The sequence below is a fragment of the Scylla paramamosain genome, chromosome 19 (assembly GCF_035594125.1).
Source record: "Scylla paramamosain isolate STU-SP2022 chromosome 19, ASM3559412v1, whole genome shotgun sequence".
Lineage (NCBI taxonomy): Eukaryota > Metazoa > Arthropoda > Malacostraca > Decapoda > Portunidae > Scylla > Scylla paramamosain.
In genome coordinates this window covers 16237090-16260954 of record NC_087169.1, presented here as the reverse complement: position 1 = coordinate 16260954, position 23865 = coordinate 16237090, and the positions used below count along the sequence as shown (strand labels likewise).

The 23865-nt window shown below is 36.4% G+C and overlaps 2 protein-coding genes across 8 annotated transcripts; both read right to left on the bottom strand.

Moving 5' to 3' along the window:
* On the bottom strand, window positions 1–7235 carry LOC135109748 (mucin-2-like). 7 transcript variants are annotated; one of them, XM_064021336.1, is made up of 6 exons: window positions 7140–7235; window positions 5723–6579; window positions 4820–5021; window positions 4360–4434; window positions 3133–3248; window positions 1–2185 (listed from the first exon to the last, which is right to left on the bottom strand). In XM_064021336.1, the coding sequence occupies exons 3-6, from the start codon at window positions 4881–4883 to the stop codon at window positions 1310–1312; spliced, it is 1131 nt and encodes a 376-aa protein (XP_063877406.1). In that variant the 5' UTR covers window positions 4884–5021; window positions 5723–6579; window positions 7140–7235; the 3' UTR covers window positions 1–1309. The 7 variants fall into 7 exon arrangements, with proteins under 7 accessions (XP_063877406.1, XP_063877407.1, XP_063877400.1 ...); XM_064021337.1 differs by having other exon boundaries at window positions 3123–3248; window positions 5742–6579; XM_064021330.1 differs by having other exon boundaries at window positions 5742–6579.
* Window positions 7236–8348: 1113 nt separating this feature from the next.
* On the bottom strand, window positions 8349–23847 carry LOC135109746 (neutral amino acid transporter 9-like). Its single transcript, XM_064021327.1, has 13 exons — window positions 23798–23847; window positions 22287–22578; window positions 21617–21685; window positions 20822–20972; window positions 20192–20289; window positions 19905–20062; window positions 19245–19424; window positions 18374–18589; window positions 17711–17823; window positions 17070–17168; window positions 16744–16848; window positions 16140–16381; window positions 8349–15680 (listed from the first exon to the last, which is right to left on the bottom strand). Exons 2-13 carry the CDS (start codon window positions 22571–22573, stop codon window positions 15512–15514), a joined length of 1887 nt encoding a protein of 628 aa, XP_063877397.1. The 5' UTR covers window positions 22574–22578; window positions 23798–23847; the 3' UTR covers window positions 8349–15511.
* Window positions 23848–23865: the final 18 nt, after the last annotated feature.

Here is a 23865-nt window from a genome sequence, read left to right as displayed (position 1 = left end):
TTTATTTTTCTTTCTCTCTTCCTCTCTCTCTCTTCTATTTCTGTCTTGTATTTTCTCATTTCCCGTGTTCATATTTTCTCTCCCTCCGTTTTCCTCGTGTGTGCTTCTTTCTCTCTTTATCAAGCTCCTCTTTGTTTTGCCGTCTTGTATTTTGTCCTTTCGTCTCGTCTTTATTCTCCTTCCTTCACCCTTATACTCGTATTTGTCCTTTTATCTTCTCTCTCTTCTTTTTCGTTGTTATTTTTTTCTTTTCTTTTTTTCGTCTTGTATGTTGTTTCCATGTTTCTCCTTCATTCTCCTTCTCCTATTCTTCTTTTCTGTTGTTTAATCTTTCTTCTCTTTCTTTTTTTTTTCTTTATTCTTTGTTCTTCGTTTTATTTTGCTGCTCATTCTCTTGTTTTCTCAATTAGTGTTTCTTGTAATTCTGTTATATTCTCTTATTTCTTCATTTATTTTCTTTTTTACTGTGGCTTTTCTTCATCTTACATAATATTTTGTACTTCAATTCTACGAGTATATATATGTACATACGGTGCTGTATTTCCTTGTAACCTATCATTTTATAGTTTCTAATTCTGTAACGTTATTGTATTCCTTGTGTTCGTAATTTGAAATACTTCAGGCTCTCATAGGAACTGTTTTCAAAGGCCACAGAGATGATTAGCTGTGTTTTTTATGAGTGTTTTTCCTGTTCATGACGCAGAAACCTTATTAAACTACCACTCCCTTCATGAAAACGCCCTTAAAACTCTCAGTAACTTCCACTACAGCCTGTTAAGCCAAAAGATCGGGATAAGGTGTTTCAATCCTCTATCTAATATAATTTGCTGGATTTTTATGAGTTTTGCCATTGATGATGCTGAATCCCTTTTAAACTTTCACTCCCATCATGAAAACACCCTTAAAACTCCCGGTAATTTCCAGTATAGTCTGCCGAACCAAAGAGATCGAGATAAGATATTCAGTCCTTCTCTCTCCGAGCTGTTTTTCCTGTTCATGATGTAGAATGCTTGTTGAACCATCACCCCCATAATGAAAACATGCTTAAAACTCCTTGTAACTTCCACTATTAAGCAAAAAGAAGTTGAAATGAGGTGTGCCAATCCTCTATAAAGGATGATTTGATGGATTTTCTACCCTTTTTTCCCACTGATGATGCAGAATCCTTGTGAAATCTTTGTTAGACTACCAATTTCATCGTGAAAACACCCTTAAAAATCCAAAAAAAAAAATTCTACAGCTTGTCAAACTCAAAGAGATCGAGATAAGGTGTTTCAATCCTTCTCTACTTCACTCATTGATCCACTGTTCACTTCTCCACCGCCTTACTCCACGGATCAGCATCAGGCTTGATACTCGTAGTGGATGTCAAGGTCCTGAAATCCTGCGGCTCCCCAATTTCTGGTCTCTTTTTCTTCTTCTTTTTCCTGAGACTGTTCCTTCGTCCAAAATTCCTCATTCCTTCTTTAATCGTGGAGAAGAAGTGTTGGTGTTCTTCCCTTCTTTCGCTGGGAGAGGAAGGAGGAGGAGAGAGAACGTGATAGGAAGGAGAGAACGAAGGGGAATGAGAAGAGATATGATGGGTCGATAAGGATTTAGCTCTGCGTTGTAGTGTGGCTGTGGGTTCTGGTGAAGGGAAGGTGAAGGAGGAGAGGGACGTGGGGGATGAAGGGTAGGTGAAGACAAGATTCTCTGATGATGGGAATAGTGGTGTTCTAGTTGTAGGAGTAGTAGTAGGAGTGGTTGGGGACCGTGGAGTTAGTGGTGTAGTAGCAATACTGGCTGGAGAGCGTGGGGTTAGTGGTGTAATAGTAGAAACAGTAGAAGTTGGAGAGCGTGGAGTTAGTGGTGGTGAAGCAGTTGTAGTAGACGAAATGGTAAGCGTTAGTGAGCGTGGACTTAGTGGTGGTGAAGCAGTTGTAGTTGACGTGATGGTAAGCGTTGGTGAGCGTGGACTTTGTGGTGGTGTAACAGTAGTAGTAGACGTGATGGTAGGTGTTGGAGATGGAGTTCGTGGTGGTATAGAAATAGTAGTTTGAGAGCTGCAGGTTACTGGTGATGAAGTATTAGTAGTAGTGGTTGTTGGGGAGCGAGGACATGCTGGCGTAGTAGCAGCAGCAGAAGCAGCAGTAATATCGATAGTACCATCAACATCGTCACTACTCGATGGATCCTTCGTGAGAAACTGAAAAGAGAAGAGAAAAGACATGAATGTAAACAGGATACAATTATTAGTAAACAAAGACAGTAGTAAGAAATAAACTATACATAAAAAAAAAAAAAAAACGGGTCATATAAAAAGAAAAAAATATGAAAAGAAAAGGCATGAATGTAAATTGAAAGATACAGTCATTAGCAAACAAGGAGACAGCTGCAAGAACCAAATTATGGAATAGTTAGTAAATAAGTTAGTTAATACTCATATAAAACACGTTGCTTTGAGTCGCACTCTTGCTGAGAACCGAGAAAGTGACAGAAAATGTACTTAAAGGGAAAACTTTAATAAAAACACGACTCTTGCCAAAGAAATATAAAATGTCAACAGGAAACATTAAATAATAGACAAAGTAATAAATACACACGAATTAAATAAAAGAAATTCATAAGTAATTGAAATAAGCCAATACTAATATATAAAAATACGCTGACTGAAATAAATAAAAATAAACCAATAGTAAATAACAAAATTAATTAGACAAGAACACACATAGATAACGAGTTTAAAAGAATACCCAGAAGAAATAAACAAAAATATATGAAATCGTTACCAATAAAAGATAAATACGAGAGAGAGAGAGAGAGAGAGAGAGAGAGAGAGAGAGAGAGAGAGAGAGAGAGAGAGAGAGAGAGAGAGAGAGAGCACGGTATTCTAAAACACTTCTGAGTCGCACTTCACTACTTTCAAAAAGTTCCACTGAAGCTACACGTCTTTTTAAGAGTGTGTTTATGGTTCTAGTGACAAATTAACAACATTTCTACATTATCAACAAGAGAAACACTCGTGAGAACCCGGCTAATCATCTACGTGGCCTTTGAACATAGTCATGGTGAGAGAACGAGAGGCTAGAGAGTCAATATAACACCGTCACAACATACATAGATACAACACACAGGATACATACAAGTACATACCATATCCAGTAAGTTTTTCATCTCCTTCTCCAAGTTGTCAATAGTGAAGGAGTAACCAGAATCTTTCCTTGGTCTTGGCTTCTCCTCCACCTGCTGGCCCGCACCGAAACTACTGCCTGGTGAAGTGAGAGAAGAGTTACGTATATAAAAACAAACAGGTGCGCTGTGAAATGCGAATTACACGGGAAGGGAAAAGACTAGTTGACTTAGGGGAAGAGTTATATAGAAACAAACAAGTGCGCTGTGAAATGCGAAATGCACGGGAAGGGAAAGACGGGTTAACTGAGAGGACTTATATAGAAAGAAACAAACAAGTATGCTGTGAAATGCGAATTACACAGGAAGGGACTTAGGTTGACTTAGGGGAAGAGTTATATAGAAAGAAACAAACAAGTGCGCTGTGAAATACGAAATGCAGGGGAAGGGAAAGACGGTTGACTGAGAGGAGGAGTTATATAGAAAGAAACAAACAAGAGCGCTGTGAAATGCGGATTACACGGCAGAAGAAAAGACTGGTTGAGTGATTTGAAAACTTTAGACGCCGCAACATACTGGTCATGGCGTCGCTATAAAATCTTCAAAGTAGTTGATTTGGTAGGTTAACCCTTTCACTACCACTGCAATAATTCACAACACTAAAGGCCATGTGTGAAATCTTTATTAGCACGTATTATAAGAAAGAAGGGGATGCGAAGAATAGATTTTGCAGCCAGTACAATATTTGGAGACTAGACTAGAAATAATGTCTCAGCGTGTTAAGGGAAGATACGCCAAAGAGCAGTGAAAGGTTAGAATAATGATAATAATAACAAAATTGTGGTAGGGTAAAATCATTGTAAAAAAATCACTTAAAATACCAAGATATGAGAGGAAATGGGACTAACCAGCGAGAAGCTTGGATGCATTCTGGAATTATAAGGGAATGAAAGGAGGTCATAGTAGGAAAAGACCATGATGAAGATTGGAATGGTTAATGAAACCTTTATTATCATATTAGATTATAACACGACAAAAAGTGAAATGCTACAAATTAAGAGGGTTGGTAATTGAATATATTAGTTTTAAGTGAGAGCAACTGACAACAGGAAGAGAAGAGATCAAGACAATCAGTAAAAAAAGAGCCAGAAGGAGCTACGTTTACGTATTCTTTCCTTCCTTTCTTTTTTTTTTTCTTTTAACTAGGTGTTAGATACTATTAATACTAATACTAATACTAATACTACTTACTTGATTGATTGGAGAGTTGAAAATCTATTGACTTTATCCTGCTTTTATTTATTTTGGGTCTGACTGATCGTCCTTCTGAGAAGTAAAGGAGTAAATAAATAAAAAAAATATATATATATATATATATATATATATATATATATATATATATATATATATATATATATATATATATATATATATATATATATATATATATATATATATATATATATATATATATATATATATATATATTAATTATTTATTCACGTATATTATTCTAAAAGCTCATTTATTTATTTACTCAGATACTTATTACATTAAGCAATAGTATTCAGTCTCAATTATTAGTATCAGATCCACTCATCCTCGTATATTCATTATGATTTATGTCCAGTCATCCAAGTTACATCTGAGTCAATATTCGCAATAGGGACAAGAGGTCTGTTGCTGTTTGTGTTCTTTCACAATACCTTACCTGTTTGCGGTGTTCCTAGTGTTGATAAGTCATTGCAAACTTCCTTCAGTGATTCCAGCGCCATCCTCACTTCTTCCTCCTCCTCCTCCTCCTCTTCTTCCTCTTCGGTCTTCCTTTCTTCCTTTATCTCTTCTCTTTTATCTCCCTTTTCACTTCCGCTCTCCACATTCTCTTCTTCCTTCACTGCATCCGTATAACACTCCTGTTGTGGAATAAGAAAGAAAATTTAGATATCTGTGTTTTTACGAAGGACTTGTAAGGAAACCTAATACTAGTAGATAAGTAAATAACAGTCTGCCTCAAGTATTCCAGCTTTTCTCGCAGTTTTTCCTTCTGTGGCCGTTTTCTCTTGTGTAATAATCGAATACTATGATATAAGGGTTCCATCAAGCATTTTAATCTTGCTTACGGTCTTTTCTTACTCCGACAGCCTTTCATTCCCTTATAATCCCAGAATGCATCCAAACACACTACCTTAAGCACTTCTATCTTTCTTATAGCCTTTCCTACTGTGACAACTTTCCATTCCTTCATAACTTCAGTTCAAAAGACTACCCCAAGCATTACAATCTTCCTCACGATCTTTTCTTACTGTGACGACCTTTCATTCCCTTAAAATTCCAGAACATAACCAAAAAACTACCTTTTCTTTCTTCCTTACCACTTTGAGACAACTTTGGGTTCCCTTATGATCCCTTATAATCTAAAAAAAAAAAAAACACTATTTCAAGCATTTCAATCTCCCTTACAGTCTTTCTCTACTGTGACAACTCTTGGCTGCCTTTTAAAATCGGAATGTACTTTTAAAAAATCTACTTTTTTTTCTAATCTTCCTTACCTCTTATGTCGTGACAACTCTGGGTTCCCTCTTAAAATCGGAATGTACTAAAAAAATCTACCTACCCTTTTTAATCTTCCTTACTTCTTCTGTCGTGACAACTCCGGGTTCCCTCATCGCATCTTTTCTCTCCGTCAGGTGAGAGAGGCGCTTCCTGCAGTCCTCCTGGAAGGCCTCGAGAGACAGCAGGAGGTCGTCTAAGTTTTCTGCGCCTCCTTCAGTAGTCGTGGCAGTGATGGTGGTGAAGGAGGAAGCTTGTGTCTCCCGTACCAGCTCGTCTATGTTATCAAGTGGTATCATGGTCATTAGAGTCAATTGGTATGCTAATATTTTTTTTCTTCCTTATCAGTGTGTGTGTGTGTGTGTTTGTGCGTTATGTTTTTTTTATTATTATTTTTTATCAGTTTGTCTTGTTCTTATCACTCGCAGGAAATTAACTTTTTTTATGTATTTGTCATCTTTTTGCGTCTTTACGTCATCATCAAGTCTCTCTCTCTCTCTCTCTCTCTCTCTCTCTCTCTCTCTCTCTCTCTCTCTCTCTCTCTCTCTCTCTCTCTCTCTCTATTCGTTTTATTCTTCTCACTTAATGATTTTTTTTGTTTCACTATGCTTTATTCACAAATTCATCTTTTTTTTCTGTCATCGTTTCTTTTGCCTTTTTTTTCATCATTACATGTTATTTTCTCTTTATTCGTCTTATTATTTTATCTTGCAAGTTTCGCTAGACTTTCTGTACGAACTCTTTATATTTTCCTCTTTTTTTTTCCACTTTCTGTATCATTATTACATGTGTTATTTTCCTCTCTGTCTTCTATTTGTCTCACATTTCTTCTCATTCCCTGAAATTTCTTACAATTTTCAGTACATTTTCTTTGTTTTCCTGTTATCGTTTCTTCACTTCCCTATTATTAACGTGTCATTGCTGGGAAAGGTTTGAATTTTGTTATTCTTTAATACGCAAAACGTTTTATGAAGAAACATATCAATGCTTTTTAACTCTTTTTCCCTTTTTTTCCCTCCTCTTATTTTTAAGTACAAAATAACACTTTTATTTTTTCTGTCAATGTATAAAAGATAAGATAATTCATATTCACACACAAAATCCATTTTTTTATTTTATTTTTTTTTTTTTTCGCGTTCGCTTATCTACATTCTAATTTTCACCTCATTTCCGAGTACTAGCGGTATAGAATCTTTGTTAAACTCTCTCTAGAATCATGAAAACAACCTTGAAAACCACGGTAACCTCCACTAAATCCTTTGACTCATAAAATTACCCCTAAAAACCACAGTAATTTCCACCATAATCTTTTAAAAGCATTGAAATCATGAAAACACCCTTGAAAACTAGTTAGCATCCACTAGAACCCTATAATACAGTAAGAGAACACACACTCAAATCATGAAAACACTTGAAAACCACAGGGACCTCCACTTTTCTTCGAACCATGCAAACATCCTTTTGAAAACCACGGTAATCACCACTTATATGGAGAAGTAGACACGAAAATGTTCAGTAAGGAGGCTCAACTTGCTACTGTCAGCTTCCCCTTCTCCTAGCTGCGTTCCTCACGTCCTTATCTCCAATCATTAAGCTTCTGCTGATATGCGAGGCTCAGTGATAGTGTACACGCAATAAAGCCTTCCCTCTTATAACTTACAGAGCTCTTGATAAAATGGCAGGCGTTGAAAGCAAACTAGTGTTATTGAAACTAAATAGGTTGGAGGATATTGCAAGATCGGAGAATGGGTGTTTAAAGAGTTTTTCTTTTTTGGTCTTGTGAAATATTGACCCGAGAGAGAGAGAGAGAGAGAGAGAGAGAGAGAGAGAGAGTATGTGTGTGTGTGTATCATGCTATATTTATACCAGATAACCTACTACAAAATAATTAGATATGAAGTTTGATGAAAAAAAAAATATATATATATATATATATATATATATATATATATATATATATATATATATATATATATATATATATATATATATATATATATATATATATATATATATATATATATATATATATATATATATATATATATATATATATATATATATATAATTATATATATATATATATATATATATATATATATATATATATATATATATATATATATATATATATATATATATATATATATATATATAGTAACCATAATTTTGTTACAATATAGTTATAATACCCACGCCACATCACCCATAGCAAGTGTGACGTAACCAAGTTCACTTATCTTCACAGAAAGGATTACTACAAATATCTTATCTTGATCCATCCGTCACTGATAGGAAAATTAATTAAAAAAAAAATGCATGTATGCAGTGTACGGAAGGAAATGTTATGAGTGACACGCAGTTTGATACAGAATCTTGGAAATATTGTAGATAAAAGAAGGAAATCAAATTATGAAATGGTGCTTGGAAGTTAGAAAATAAATCAGAAAAAAAAATAGTGTTTAGCTGTCAGAACACTGCAATGAATAAAATATTGTTAGGCAGTTTGATACAGAATCTTAAAAATACTGCAAATAATGAAAAAAAAATAAAAGAAAGTATAATTTAGTCATGAAATACTACCCCCAGAATCTTAAAAATACTGAAAAAGAGAGAAAAAAGACAATAATTCTGTCATCAAACACCACAAAAAAATACAGAAAAAGGAATTTTAAAGAATACAAAGAAAGCTTGATGCATAGAATTTTATACGTACGTTTTAGATACAAAGTAACATATCAGATGAACACTGTATTCAGCTGTGGCAAAACAAGATACAATGTAGTATGCAATAATATCATATCGATGCCTCCAGACACAGGTTGTAACAATGTACTGCAGTGATCCTTGGACAGGAGGGAAGGAAACACTGGAGGGCTGAGAGGACAAAGTGACACTACCCGTAACAGATTAACAGATTGAACACTTCCTCTTACTGTGAAACATGCTGGAAGTTAAAATTTTGCAGGATTTATGACAGAACATGAAGCTGAAGAGAGGGATATATAGGGAAGACAGGGAACTTAATGAAAGACTAATTATACAAGTTAAATGTTCTGTAAGTTAAGATTCCATTGTGTTTGGAATAGAATAAGTGGCTGATTAGAATGAAAGAAAGGAAAGAAGAAAGAAATGAAGTAAAATATTATTACAGGAAAGACAGGACACATGGAAGTAAAAATCCTCTGGAAGCTGAGATTCTGTGGTGTGTATGGGATAGAACTGATGAGAAAGAAAGAAAGAAACAAAGGAAGGAAGGAAGGAAGGAAGGAAGGAAGGAAGAGAGTTATAACAGGAAAGACAGGACACTTATTGAAGTAACAATATTCTGTAAGTTAAGATCTTGTGGTGTTTGGGATAGAATAAATAGCTAATGAGGAAGAGGTAATGAAGTATTATTACAGGAAAAACAGAACACATACTGGTCTTCCTATAGAAAAAACAGACCATTTACTCGAAGAATAAATTTATGGAAACCTAATAAATACCTTTACGTTCCACATAAAATAAAAACACACAAACCCAAGTTAATTAGGGAAGGAAAGACAGGTGTTGACTCAGGATTTATAGAGTGAGTGGGGCCTATCACCTGTTATTATGGGCAGGTGTGAAGAGGAAGGAAAACTAATTAGGGAGAATGACTTGGACAAACAGGAAATGAGAGATGATTGGTGAAGGAAATGTCCCAATATTTCAGTGCACATTTGTAAGAGGTATTGTAAAGGAGGTGAAAGCAAGGTGTTAAAACTTATTGGAGGGAATTACTTGGGTGAAGAGAAAGGGAGTGATGTATGTGTGTGCTAAAGATAGTGTGTGTGTGTGTGTGTATGGAGTGTCAATAGTTGTAAAAAAGCTAGGGGGGTGTGTATTGGCAAAAGTAATGTATAAATGTGTGTGTTTGTATGGAGTGTTAAAGAATATACTAGTTAGGAGAAAAGTGAAAGGAACTTGTGAAAGAAATATAAATGTTTGCTTAGAGATGGACAGTTTGAGAATATTTCAGTGAGGGTGTGGAAGTAAAATGATGCAGAAAAGATACAGAAGACAGATAAGGGAGGAAATAATGGTGATAAGTGATATACAAGAAACATTTGTCTGGAGAAGAACAGATCAAGACATTTTCACTCATAGTCATCACTTCCATTGCAGTTTGTGGCAGTACAAAGGACACAGTAGAAAGGACACAGTAAAAGGAGTTAAGATAATGAATACAACCTTGAAAAATGAAAACAGCTGCAGGACAAGTAATATTTTCCAATCTGAATAACTAACATTTGAACACTTGTATCAATATAACTAACAACCAGTCTTAATGAGATACTGAATTGCATAAACTAATGATACAAATAAAATAAATAAATAAAATAAAATAAAAATTTAAAAAAGCAGATTGGACAACTACATCTTCAGAACTAAAAAGCCCTTTGGTGAATGCAATTCTGCAACACATTATTTTCAGCCTGAGGGTTTAGAACAGTAAGAGGATGATGTAGTCTTGATCAGTAACATGCCACATTCACTTCCACTGTGTTAAGCATCCTCCTTCAGTCTTTACTCCTTCAATCTGCTAATCTGTTTACTGTCAGATTTTATAAGGAGACAGTATGGCACAGAATTTTTTACTAAGGAAAAGCACAGAATACGGAAGTGAATGTAGATTACTTGGCTTTCCACACACTGTCAGGTTTTATAAGGAAGCAGTCAGCATGTCACAGAACTTTTGATGATGGAAAGGCACAAAATACAGTGACTATGGTAACCTGACTTCTGACCACAACCTCAAACAAAACATGGGTGTCATCCTTGCCAAGACAGCCACTCACAACACAGTACAGAGTTATCCAGGATCAGTGTTACGTTTGCCATCTTAACCCTTTAACTGCTGAGGCCAGAGTGATGTGTTTCTTTACTGGAGTGCCAAAGGTTACTGAGCCAAAATACAAGAAGCATTAAGAGTTTTGAAAGACACCATCACTCCTTTTGCTGTCAGTAGCACCCTTAAAAATTTTTGTTTAAATTTTCACTACTATGTGTAATGAGATGAGATGGCTTAGCAGTCAAAGGATTAATTAACATGTTGGCCATTATGGGAGAGGGAGAGGAAGGGGAGAGGGAGAGCAGAGGACTGGATACAAGAGAAAAGAGGACAGAATCATACAAATTACTCAACTAAATAGACACACTTATCATCTTATCAATAGTTTTATAATATATATATATATATATATATATATATATATATATATATATATATATATATATATATATATATATATATATATATATATATATATATATATATATATATATATATATATATATTCAAGTTATACACAGTTAAGATCAACCTTTAATACTTTATAATATATACTGAGATTTAAATTTCTAATACTTTATGCTATAGATCAATGAGATGAATATTAATACTTAGAGTATTTTGGAGTTTTAAAAAGACTATTCATTCAACTAAAGTGTGTGTGTATGTGTGTGTGTGTGCACATTCTGTCTGTTTATTTGTGTGTGTGTGTGTGTGTGTGTGTGTGTGTGTGTGTGTGTGTGTGTGTGTGTGTGTGTGTGTGTGTGTGTGTGTGTGTGTGTGTGTGTGTGTGTGTGTGTGTGTGTGTGTGTTGAGAGGACAAAAGGGAGTTGCACAGTAAGATCAGAAAGAATGGCTTAATAATTCTGACATAAGACAAATAACTCAGAATAAAAAAATAAAAAAACATTAAAAATATATATACTTCAGTGGAATATGTGGTTCATCCTTGATAGAAAAATAACATGTATCTTCAGCAAGTCATAAAAAAATAAAATGGAAAGGAAATATTTGGTACACATTTGTTAAACAAAAAACACTCAGTAGCTTTCAGTAATATGTAAAAAGGGAGAAGAAAGGAATTTACAAAAGCATTTGTTGGGTGAGGAATTACAAGTGTGGTTTTTTGAAAGAAGATTAGTATTAGAGAATGTTTTTTTTCCCACCCAATCATTGCAGTCAGTGGTAGTGCAAATTAACAACCACTCTCCCACTAAGATGTGAGAGAATTGCACTGACAACCTAAGTAATGAATGTGTGAGAGATGAAGTAAATGGATAACAGTAAATTGATGGAGGGATAATGAAAGATAAGGACAGGATCAGGAAGTAAGAGAGCCAGATTGACAGATGGAAATATAATGAAAGAGAAGGAAAGAATTAGAAAGAAAGAGAGATAGATAATCAGAGAGAAAGATAGTGAAAGAGAAGGATAGGATCAGAAAGTAAGAGAGAGAGGTAAAGAGATGGAAAGATAATAAAAGACAAAGACAGAATCAAGAAGTTATGAAGGAAACTTAAATTATTAGGGAAAAAAGAGAGTAAATAGACAATGAAATAGAAAGATAATGAAAAGGAAGGACAGAAACAGGAAGTGAAGGACTCTTAAATAATAAAAAAAAATAAAAATAAAAATAAAGAATAGACATGTCAAAGTATATACACATTACAACTGAGTACATAAATAGACCTCTATCTACGTACATACATAAGATCTTTTTCCTTGCTAAAATACATACACACACTACTGAAAATATAATCTAATTTTTTCCCAGAAGCTGAGAATACAGTTATATACACAGTTAATATCCTTTCCATGTAACATCCTGTCCTCTTGGCTTCCCTGTAGAATAGAAAACAACAGACTCACAGACCTCACACTCTTCAACACTGAGCTAGAACCAAGGAAAACTAACAAGCAAACTTCACACAAGGTCCCACAAGTAAGGAATAATCTTGCCTTGCACCCTCCATCACTGACAACACTAAACACATAACAGAACTAAGAAAAATAATCAAGCAACTCACAGAAACTTCACACAAGATCCCCAAGTAAGGAATGTTCAAAACGTCCTCAGTAATGGGCTTTAGTAATACATGAGGCAGTTTCTTCCTAATCGTGAGGATTTCCCTATCAGTAAAGGAAATCCACTTCAGTAGTGAGTCTTCTGTATCAAAATCTGGCAGCTGTATAACTATCTAGGCCTACTGGCTTCTTGCGGCTTTCCTTGTGTTCTGTTCTTATCTGAAGTCTGGTACTGTTTAGATACTAGTGAAGCTCTCTCTCCTCTCACACAAACACACACACACACACACTGATATCACAATTCAGTGTTTAAAGGCGGGATGTTACAAACTTGACTTAGTCTCATAATATTAGAAATAGGTAAACACATTCTCTCTCTCTCTCTCTCTCTCTCTCTCTCTCTCTCTCTCTCTCTCTCTCTCTCTCTCCTTAATATTACTCCACAATTCTTATTACACTACTTATTCCAACCTCCAGCACTCATAAACAATCAAACTCAACAATCACTAACAAAAACCCGAATCAGAACATTAAACAAATGGCCAACAACACCAAAATCTTTCCCCTCACACCAGCATTTGAGGAACTGAGTTACTGATGGAGAACTTTTCCTTCCCCCCAAAAGCTGGAAGAGGCCAACCAACAGAGGGGCAGCCAAACATAGCACTGACTAGAGGCTCCAACACTGCACAGCTCACCAAGACACAGGTAAGGTGCCTTGATATACACTGCACAAGAACATTACTGGCACTAATTAACTAATGCCAGGTGTTTTATTTTTAGTTTATCCACTGAGACTAATAGAAACTGAAGATCCAAGGTTACATGTTGACTCGTTTGATGAGTTCTTTGTAGTGGTGTGAGAATGTTTACTTATGATTTCTTTAAGTTCCATATTCTAGATTTTTATACTCCACTAAGGCACAGTTCAAGTTTAGACCATTCGGTCCTAAAGTAAATTCCTATCTCTCCTTTATGTAAGAATTGTAAAGGGATAAGTAACTGTAGATGGTTTTAACTGATTGTGAAAACTCCTAATTTCAAAGAATGATCTAATGATATTCAAATAAAATTAAACTAATGCTGTACTACTAGAAGGGTTAAAAGTATATTTCTTTTCCTTTAGAGTGGCAGAAAGAAAGTGAGTAAACACAGTGAGGTCTGCTGCCAAAGTTATCAAACTCCATCAATGCCTAGTGTGTATTACTGTTTTCTCAAAGTAATAGAAGCAGAATGGATAGAACTTGGAGAGAAAAAAACTAGGTACACCAAACTTTTCAGATTCCACTAATGCTCAGTTAAGAATTTAGGGAGAGAATAATATTCTCTCAAAATGGTGGAAGCAGAGTGGACGGAACTGAGAAAAAAAACTAAGTACACCAAACTTTTCAGGCTCTACCAATACCTAGATGAAGAGTTTAGTGTATATTAATATTCTCTCAGATTTGTAAAAGAGAGAGTGGAATTTAGTAAGAAAAAAAATAAGTACACTTTCTCACACTGCTAAAAAGGACACCTATAAAATAATAATTTTCATATTAGGTAGTAGCTGGGACTTCCACTACTGTTTTCACACTTTATACAAAATAAGGGAAGGAGTTTTTAAGTACTGAATACAACATTGTGACAGATTTCGGAATGCATCTCTCATGTTTAGAGTTTTATGGATAGAGAGAAAAGAGAAAAAATGTATCAAAGAAAAGGTATCATTACTCTATATAATTATAGATACTGGAAAGTGTGGGATGCTGTGAAATATATAGATAGACTTTTCATTGTTTGAGACGGCCATCACAGGTTCTGGTCAAAATACTGAACGCTTACCATCAATGGTGATAAAACACAAAAAAAACTCACCTCACTTTCTATAATAATAAACAAAAGACTGACCTCAGATTCAGAAAGACAGAATAACAAGAAGACATAAATCCAAATAATGATAAAAGAAGTCATGAAATACCATAAAAATGCCAATAAAACATCAAAATCACACAAACACAAAAATTTCCCTAATGAACATTGTTTCTCACAAGTCATACATTTTAAAATTCTGTTATTTTCCTACATACACTGGAATACTTTGTGCAACAGTTAAAAGAAAAAAATATATATGTAAAAACATCAACCATATCACAATTAATCTCTAAATATATACATTTCCAGGTAATCTCTAACTGTGTGGTGGAACAGCTGGGAAAAAATAATAAAAAGACCAATAAAATCACATTCACAATTCTAAGCACACACTTCCAACCATATTCAATACACAGAAGCATCAGAACCCACAGGATCTGGATGTTACTGTGTAGAGCATTTAATTGTCATGACTTGAGCACCTTCAGTCTGCCATTACCTACTGGTGGCAGACTGACCATTCCGTTCAGGACAGAAGTGACGATGTAAATTTAACGGGAATGAGTCCAGTAGTAAAGAAGAAGGAAATGTTGTAGTCTGGTGAATGAAAGTTAATAATTTGTGACAATTTCTGGCCTGAACTGTACCTTTTGAAATTCCTCACTTCAGCACATCTTACTTTTATTAAGGTGAGAAATTCTATAATTTGCGGTGAGTGCAAATGGTTAGGAAAGACAGGTGTTATATCACAAGGTTTTGAGTATATCTTGAGTTTATCTTTTATATTTTTTTGGTGGGGTGAGAAATTCTATTATTTGCAAATGCAAATGGTTACGAAAGGGAAGTGTTATCTTACAAAATCAGTTTTGAGTGTATTTTTTCACTGATCATCTCAAAGAATTGTAACCATTTCATTCTCTGTTTCTGGGAAGATTTTTTAAGCTATTTGTGTATTCTATTTCTTTACCAATAAGTTCTGATGCAAAACTTGAAGGAGACACAAGCACACCTGACCTAAACCTCCTTGGCAGACAGTCAGACCCCCTCAAAGATGCACCTAAGAAGTCGCAAGGCAGCAACACTAAATGGAATAAAAATTGAGCAAGTTGGTTCCTAAAGAAAGACTGACACAGAGACTGACAAGCCCAGAGGAGATGGTTACTCTGTGAAGAACTGCGACACAAAGTTACCAATGCCAATAATGATGATGGTGGAGTGTAGGATGATCTGAGGCGTGCTGAGTCTGTTCTTGGTGTACAAAGCCACCATGTAAGTGAGGCACGGCAGAATGAAGATGTACGCCAGCCCTGCTATGGCACCAACCCACCTGAGGATGAAAAGATAGAATTAAAAGGGGAACTAACAGGAATTCTGTTTCTTCCTTCCTGAAAACCAGAATGCAAAAACAGAATTAGTGATGTATTACCATATAAATATTTTCATTTTTCAAGCAAGCAAGCAAACCTGATTTATTTAATGTATCAAAAAAGCAACTGAGGTGACAAATGGCTTAAAAAATATCATAATTTATCACACAGGAAAGTAATGTTCCCAAACCAAATAGAAATCCTTGCTACACCATCTGAAGCAAACCAGATATGCTTCATATATCAAAAATTAAAGTCAATATGAAAAAAGAGACTAGACAGAAAAAAAAATCATGTTTGCAGTACTTCATATATAAAAATAGGAAACTGAAGGTGACAAAAGTATAAACAAGAAAAAAAATTTAGTTATTTCACACATATGAGCACAGCACTCCCAGATGAGTTCAGCACAGACCCACCTGATGATGAAGCCAATACTGGGGAAAAGAATAGCCACCAGCACAGACATGGTGACCAACACAACATTGAGTAGCACCACACGCCATAGCCGGAATTCATGCCCTGCCCCAAGGAAGTAGGTGAAGAGCTGGTTACGGATGAAGAAGGAGAGCAGCGGGTACACCGTGAGGATCTGGAAGAAGAGGAACCCACGAACCACCGCCAGCACGACATCATGTGGGGGGAAGTTGTCCAGGAAGTTCTGAGGGGGGAAATAGAAAATGATTGATTAGTTTACTGATTTATGATTTGCTTGCCATTGATTTATTGATAAAGGAAGTAATGGAGGTGAGTTCTAAGAGAGAAGAAGATCATTAAATAATCTGACTGACTGAGTGACTGATCAGCTTACCAATTAACAATTACTGATTGCCTTACCTTTAATTACGTGATAGATGTGAGGTCAGTAATAAGGAGATAACTCGGTCAAATGATTAACTGACTAACTTGCTAATTGAAAGACTGACAGATGAAGAAAGTAATAGTCAGTTATAAGGAAGAGAAGAAGATAACTCGATCATGTAATTGAATGACTTAATTTAGAATCAGTTCACCAAAACTCACATCCACCACACAGAACTTGGGGAGTGGGAAGGTGGTGTAGAACAGGACGCCAATTGGAATGTACGTCGCCGCCACCAGGAAATATGATATTGTCAAATCTCTCACCTGGAAGACGAGAAAAATCAGAACAGTTCTATAGAGGCTTGTGCTACACTCAAATTTTATATTCTTGCAAAAAATAATGTGAAAATACATCAATATAGACTGTTTCAGAAAAAGAATGCTTAGAAAAGTCAAATATATATCAGTAAAGCATCAGAAATACTGTAAATTAAAAACAAACTGAGAATCAATGCAATTTCCAGTATGAAAGAGTCAAGACTTACATTATTCTCCTGGTGTCTATTTCCCTGCATGATGGTGACAACACAGTTGTGGATGAAGTAAGCTAGAGAGAGTGTTCCCGTCAGACACATGAAGGAGTTCTGCAAGAGAGCAAGAGAGAAAGATATTGTCACAACCCTACTGGAGATTATACAAGGATATCAATGCACAGCTTCCACTTGCTGACAGACAAGCAGTGAGAAAAAGCTTCCACTTGCTGACAGACAAACAATGAGAAAAAGAGACTGTCACAAACCCACTGGAGTTTATGAAGAGACATCCAATGTACAACTACCAGTTTCAGACAGTTTCTAGTAGATAACTCACACACAGACAAGCAGCAAGAGAGACTCATAACTCAACTGGAATTTATACAGGGATATCCAAAGTACAGCTTCCAGTTACTGACAGTTTCTGGTAAACAATGCACACACACAGACAAGTACCACAATCTTATTAAAGAGAGATACATACAAGGGATCACAGGGCGGGGCAATCAGTAAAAGTGACAACACACACATACACAGACAAAAACACAGACAAGCAACACAGTCTTATCTTAAAGAGAGAGACATACAAGGGATCACAGGTCATCATTAAAGTCAACAACTATCACACACATACACACAGAGCACAGCCTTACCTTAAAAAGAGGGACATACAAGGGGTCAGTGGGGTCAGTAAAGTCAATATTGATACCCCAGCCAGCAGCTTTGACAATGACAAACAGGTACATCACCATTACTGAGACAGCCCCTGCAAGTGCAGAGAGAATACTCATTACTGTATTTACTCTACAAGCAACAGGACACTGAGTAAACATGAGGGAAAAAAAAAAAGAAGATTGCCTCCCTGTTTTGATGTGTTTTGACTACCCTAACAGGCTCTGGTGGAAGTGACCGAGGCTTTTCGTGATTTGAGTAATACCAAGGATTCTACATTAACAAAAAAAGGCACATGAGGATCTGAATAATCATTTCTGTGTGGCCTTTGAAAACAGTCCTAATGAGAGAACAAAACATTCAAAATATAATCCCAGATACTCCAGGCCAAGAATATTAAAATACCCTTTCTCAGTCACCAAGGGAGTTGGAATAAGTGATATAAATGATCTGTGTAACCTGTGAAAAGTCCTAATGAGAAAAGAAAACTTTCAAAACACAATCAACTGGTGTACAAAGACAAGAATATCATGATGACCTCTACCATTCACCATGAGAGAGCTAAAATAGGTGATGATCTGAATAAGCACCTCTGTGGTCTTTGAAAAAAATACAATTATACTACAATGACCTTTCCCACTCACCAAGGGAGTTGAAGTAAGTGAAGATTTTGGCATCACGCAGGTTGAGGAGGAAGATGAAAGGCACAATGAGGTACAAAGGCACAGTTAAGTCTTGCTGCCACCATCTATGGAAGCCTGTTGCATCTGGCTGCTGGTGTACAGTGTCATCGCGAGCAGTGACATTTGGAGGACAAAGTAGTTGGCTGGAGTTATCATGAATTTCACCATGTACAGCATCTGTGGGGGAGTGTTGAGTCTGAGCAAGGATGGGAAATAGAAAGCATCTATAGGGAAACAGTGTATCTAAGCATGGATGGTAGGCAGGAATAAGACACAATACAAGCATCTGTGAGGGAGTGGTGGGTCTGAGCAAGGATGGAAGGTAGAAAGAAGACATAAGTCAAGTGTCTGTGAAGGAGTGGTGGGTCTTAGCAAGGGTGAAGATAGAAAGATATAAGGCAGATTAAATAAAACAAGATACAGAGCAGGAACACTAGACACAAAGAGAGAATGTAAACAAATGATGAATCTGATGGATGTAAGGAGCAAGATAAAAACAAGGTGAAATAATGGAGTAGGAACATGACACAAAAAGGAAATGCATAAAACAATCCACATAAAATGGAAATAATGAAGAAGGAATGAAAAGATGAAATGCACACAGAGATAAGGCAGATTAAATAAAGATAAGAAGCAGGAACAAGACACAAAAAGATTATGCAAACAACTCACAATAAAAGAAAATAATGAAGAATGAATGAATGAATGAACAGCAAAAAAGTGAGAATGAATGTATGAACAGCAAAATGTGAGGCTCAAAACGAATGGAAATAATAAAAAATGAATGAACAGCACAAAGAAAGGAAACACAACACAACGCAACAAAATTCACCATAGATAATTTCTCCAGTGTTGTAGAGGAAGTTGGACATGAGGACCCAGTAAACAACCTGTGCCCCAACCAGTGTCAGCACAGAGAAGGTCACACTGAGGCCCTCGGTGATGCGCCCCAGCATACCTCCCAACAGCTGTTGGCACACCTGACTTAGCTCCAGTGATGGCCCCTCCAGACCTGCAAGTTTGGGCACATTTGAGCATATTTGGACACCCTAGTATAAGCCAGATGCTAAGGATGATACCACTGATAGTCTAGCCCCATCCTTCAGCCCCCACTACATTATAGGTGTTTGAAATTCACTTATAACTTATTTAAAAATACTCAGAAAGAACTCAGTACAAGCTAAACACTTTGGAAGACACACTACTAATTGTCCAGTCCCTTCCTTTAGTCCCCACTACATTACAGGTGTCTGAAATTCACTTATAAGTTATTTACAAACACTCAGAAAGTTGTATGCCTTGTCTTAACCATTCCCCTTTATAAGAGATAGCTTTGGTATATGTTTGTATTTTTTCCCTGCCTTTTTTATAGCCCTTGGCCATACCTCTAACACACACACACACATTTTTACAGCAAGACTTGTATTGTGAAGAGAATGATTTGGCTTGGCAATGTTCAGCACAAGACGAGACTCATCAATAAGCATCTTACCCATGGTCTTTTGAAGAGTGAGGAGGCGAGTGGCAGTGTAGAGGGCAATGCCAGCCATCGCCAGCATGATGACAATACCGCCAATGAACCCAGCTTGTCCAAATGCCCACGGCATCGTCATGAGGGAGGTGCCCATCATGGTGTTCCAGATGGCAATGCTGTGATGGGCAAGAAACAAGGGGAAAGTTAATCTGGGCAACCTCATGTGGGATAGATAGATAGATAGATACACCACTTCTACAACAACTACTGCTACTACAACTATTACAGTCACCACTCATACTAACATGGTGATGTGAGAGGCCTGCTTGCCATCTGCATCAGGAACATGGCCAGGAATGTACGGCAGGAACAGCTCCCGAGGCACAATGTGGTCTGGAATCACCTGGAATATGGAAATGGAATAGAACACCCACTGGTAAAAAATAGGAAAAAAAATTGTGCATTCCAGGATGTGACAAAGAAGAATAGAACACTCATTCTAAAATACGATGAAATACACATAATTTCTTGTAGTCTTTGGGATGTGACAGAGAATAATTAAAACAAATAATAGAAAAAAATATGTAATTTCTGGTAGCCTTATATCACAGTGTTTTCTAGTGCATTCTGGGACACAACGAAAACTAGAATGCCCATAGAAAAAATAGGGAAAAACAGCAACTTCTGGCAGTATAGATTTCAACTGCAGAGAATAGAACACACACAGGGAAAAAAAAAATGGGAAAAAAAAGTAATTTCTGGTAGTATTATGTATCAACAACAAAGAACTAAACACTGATATGAAAAACAGCAAAAACACACATGATTTCTGGTAGTAATATCTATAATTTAGCATATATTGGTACTTTTTCTACTGTATGTATGTTTGTACATATCTACATCTATTTTGCAATGTTTTGGTACCATATACTGACCAGAGCCTGTTCGCTGGGGTGTACATCAGCACGCAGGCGGGAGTAGTATCTGTAGCGGTTGTAGAGGTGAGCATCCCCACTGGTGGAGTCTGGCGGAGGCTGAGTGCGGCGGGCAGACTCGCTGGTGGCCACGGCATGATGGAAGGGTCGTCTGAGGGGCAGTGATATGTTTACACACAGCACAGGAAGGAGGCTTGGGTAAGTTTCATGATGATTCTCAAATTTTTGATACTCCTTTTGATAACACTCTGGCCACTGGTGTCTCCATCAAGCCTTTTTTTTGATAAACCATTTGACTACATTCTTTAGGGACTGGCACCTTCACTGCACCTTTTTTATAGCCTTTTTGTTGACTTAAGCTAGAACCCCCTCTTGCATAAAAAAAAAAAATATTGTAACAGTACCAGTTCTAGCTAACAAACTGTGATTAACCTTGCAGGAAAGTCTAGTTCTGCAGAATCTTCTAAAGGTACATGAACTAGTGCCCCCTTGTAGGAAACTCACAGCACTAACACTAATATACAGCATGAATAATGTTGTAGGGAACTTAGCTCTGTGTATAGTAATCTTATACATGAACTAGTGTCACCTTGTATTTAAGTCAGTTCAGGAGCATAGTAATCTTGTATACATAAACTAGTGTCACCTTTTTGGTCAATCATCTGTGTATGGAGACAAACTTGTGTCATCTTGTAATAAAGTCAGTTCTTGAGCTTGGTAATCTCGTATACATATGAACTAATGTCACCTTGTACTACAGTCAGTGGTAATCTCGTACACTTGAACTAGTGTCACCTTTTTGGTTTGTTATCAGCTGTGTATGGAGACGGGCCTACACGGGTGGTCCAGGAAGTGCCATACAGCCTGAAATATAAGGGATGGTCAGTGTGTTGTGAGGAGACTGGCTGCCTGCATCTTACAATATCCTGCTCAGATCACCACCTCTTTTGTAGTAAGTTACAAGAGATCTTTCTTGCTTAACTAATCAAACTCACTGAGGGTAAGAAATATCAGTGGGCCCTTTTTGCCGTCTTATAATAGCTAACAGTGCTGGCATTATAGGGTTTAAGTTATCACCTTTCTTTGTGGTAATTTAGAGAGATTTCTTGGTTAACTAATCAACATCAGTGGGCCTTTCTCTGCCCTCTAACAGCCCTTGGCCATAATCCCTCTTACATATGAATAAATATTAAGCAGATATAATTTACAAAACTATATATTATTACACATCACACACATTACTAAAATCCCACACATGGAAATCACTACACACATACACATTGTCTGCCAAATAGATTATCAAGCTAAATAAGATAACAAGATATCAGATCCTTATGCGGCTCATTATTATCACCCATACTCTTATCAGTGTATATTCTGCTATCTGATAATTATTTACATTCATTCTATGCGGCTTGGTTTATAATTAACACACAGCTGGAGGAAAGAAGGGTCCATAACTCACCCTACGAAGGAGGGAGAGGGGCGGAGGAGGGGTGTGCGCTCCCCAGTAAATCGAGGAAAGGAGGCTGATGTGTGCAAAGACGGTATTCGCTGGGGTCCACTCCCCTGGGATATTGCGACCGCCCCACTGATGTTCTCCTCCACACCATTCTCCTCCTCCTCCTCCTGTGTCTCCTCCTCCACTGCTTCCCTCACAGGTTCCACTCTGGCCTCATTCTGCCCCTGCTGGTTTCTCCCAACAAGGAAATCCTCTTGGTCCAACAGTGACTCCTCTTCAAGTTTGTCCATCACAGCTGAGGGGATGTTAGTGGGTATCAGGGTTTTGATTTCAAGCTTTCAGTACCAGAACTAAAAAGTAAGCCATTTAAACCTTTGAGAAAAATTAGGAGCACTGAATGAAATGATGATAATGATGATTTGGTTTCGAGTTCAAGATAATGGGATTGTAGTTAATAGGCCATTCAAACTCATAAGGGAAGATAAGGGACAGTGAAAGAAATAATAATGATTCTTTCAGTTACTCTTGGTCTTGAGAGTTGCAGGGAAAGAATGAAATAATAGATGATTTCACTCTTAAATACTGCATTCAAAGAATAAATACATGAAAGTGAAGATTTTACTTAAATACTGCAAGGAAGGAAGAGCTACATAAGAGATGAGGTAATTCCACTTAAATAATGCAGGAAAATAATGAGTGAAGGAATAAGAGATGATTTTACTCTTAAATACTGCAAAAGAACAAATACATTAGAGAAAAGACCTTACTTGAATTCTGCAAGAAAAGAATAAATACATAAGACACAACAGGATTCCACTCTTACATATTACAAGAAAAAGAATGAATGAGTGAGTTATGAGATTATTCCACTCTTAAATATTGCAAGAAAAGAACAAATTATTAAGAACATGATAACTTCAAGCACCACTTATTTCTAAGCAAAATAAGAAAGCTTTTTAAATTGGGATCTACACAATGAAATTAGAAACAAATTAATTCTAACCTAACATAACTTGACCAAGCCCTCAGATCAAAATATAAGCATTACTTCACTATTATCTGATGAATGTTAGGAAAAAGAGATAATTCCACTCTCACATGGTGGCCTGACTAAATAAATGACTCATAACCTTGAGAAGCAACAAACTGGTGAGGGCAGAGGTATATCTAGATGTACCCAACAGTCACTCAGGCAGTTACTCACGCTTACAACTGACCAATGTATTAACTGGTAACTTATTCCCTATAACTTTGTATCAATTGTGGTTATGGTCTATGTATTAACAGTAATTCAATAACATTTTAATTTTTATAAGTTGTGGTTAATTAAGCATTTCGGTGAGCATACTATACGTGCACAAATAAAAACCCTATGTACGCCAATCTATATACAAGAAATCCTCGTGTACATAAAACAAAGCACTTTTTTATCCTTTCTGTGTATGTTTAAGTCACTGTGTACCATGTATGCGTTTGCGTGTCATCAGCCCTTGCTCTCTAACATACCTATTCACCTTTGCCTGCCTTTGAGTGCGTGTGCGTGCTTGTGTGTATGTGTGGCGTCTTATATGAGCACGGGACT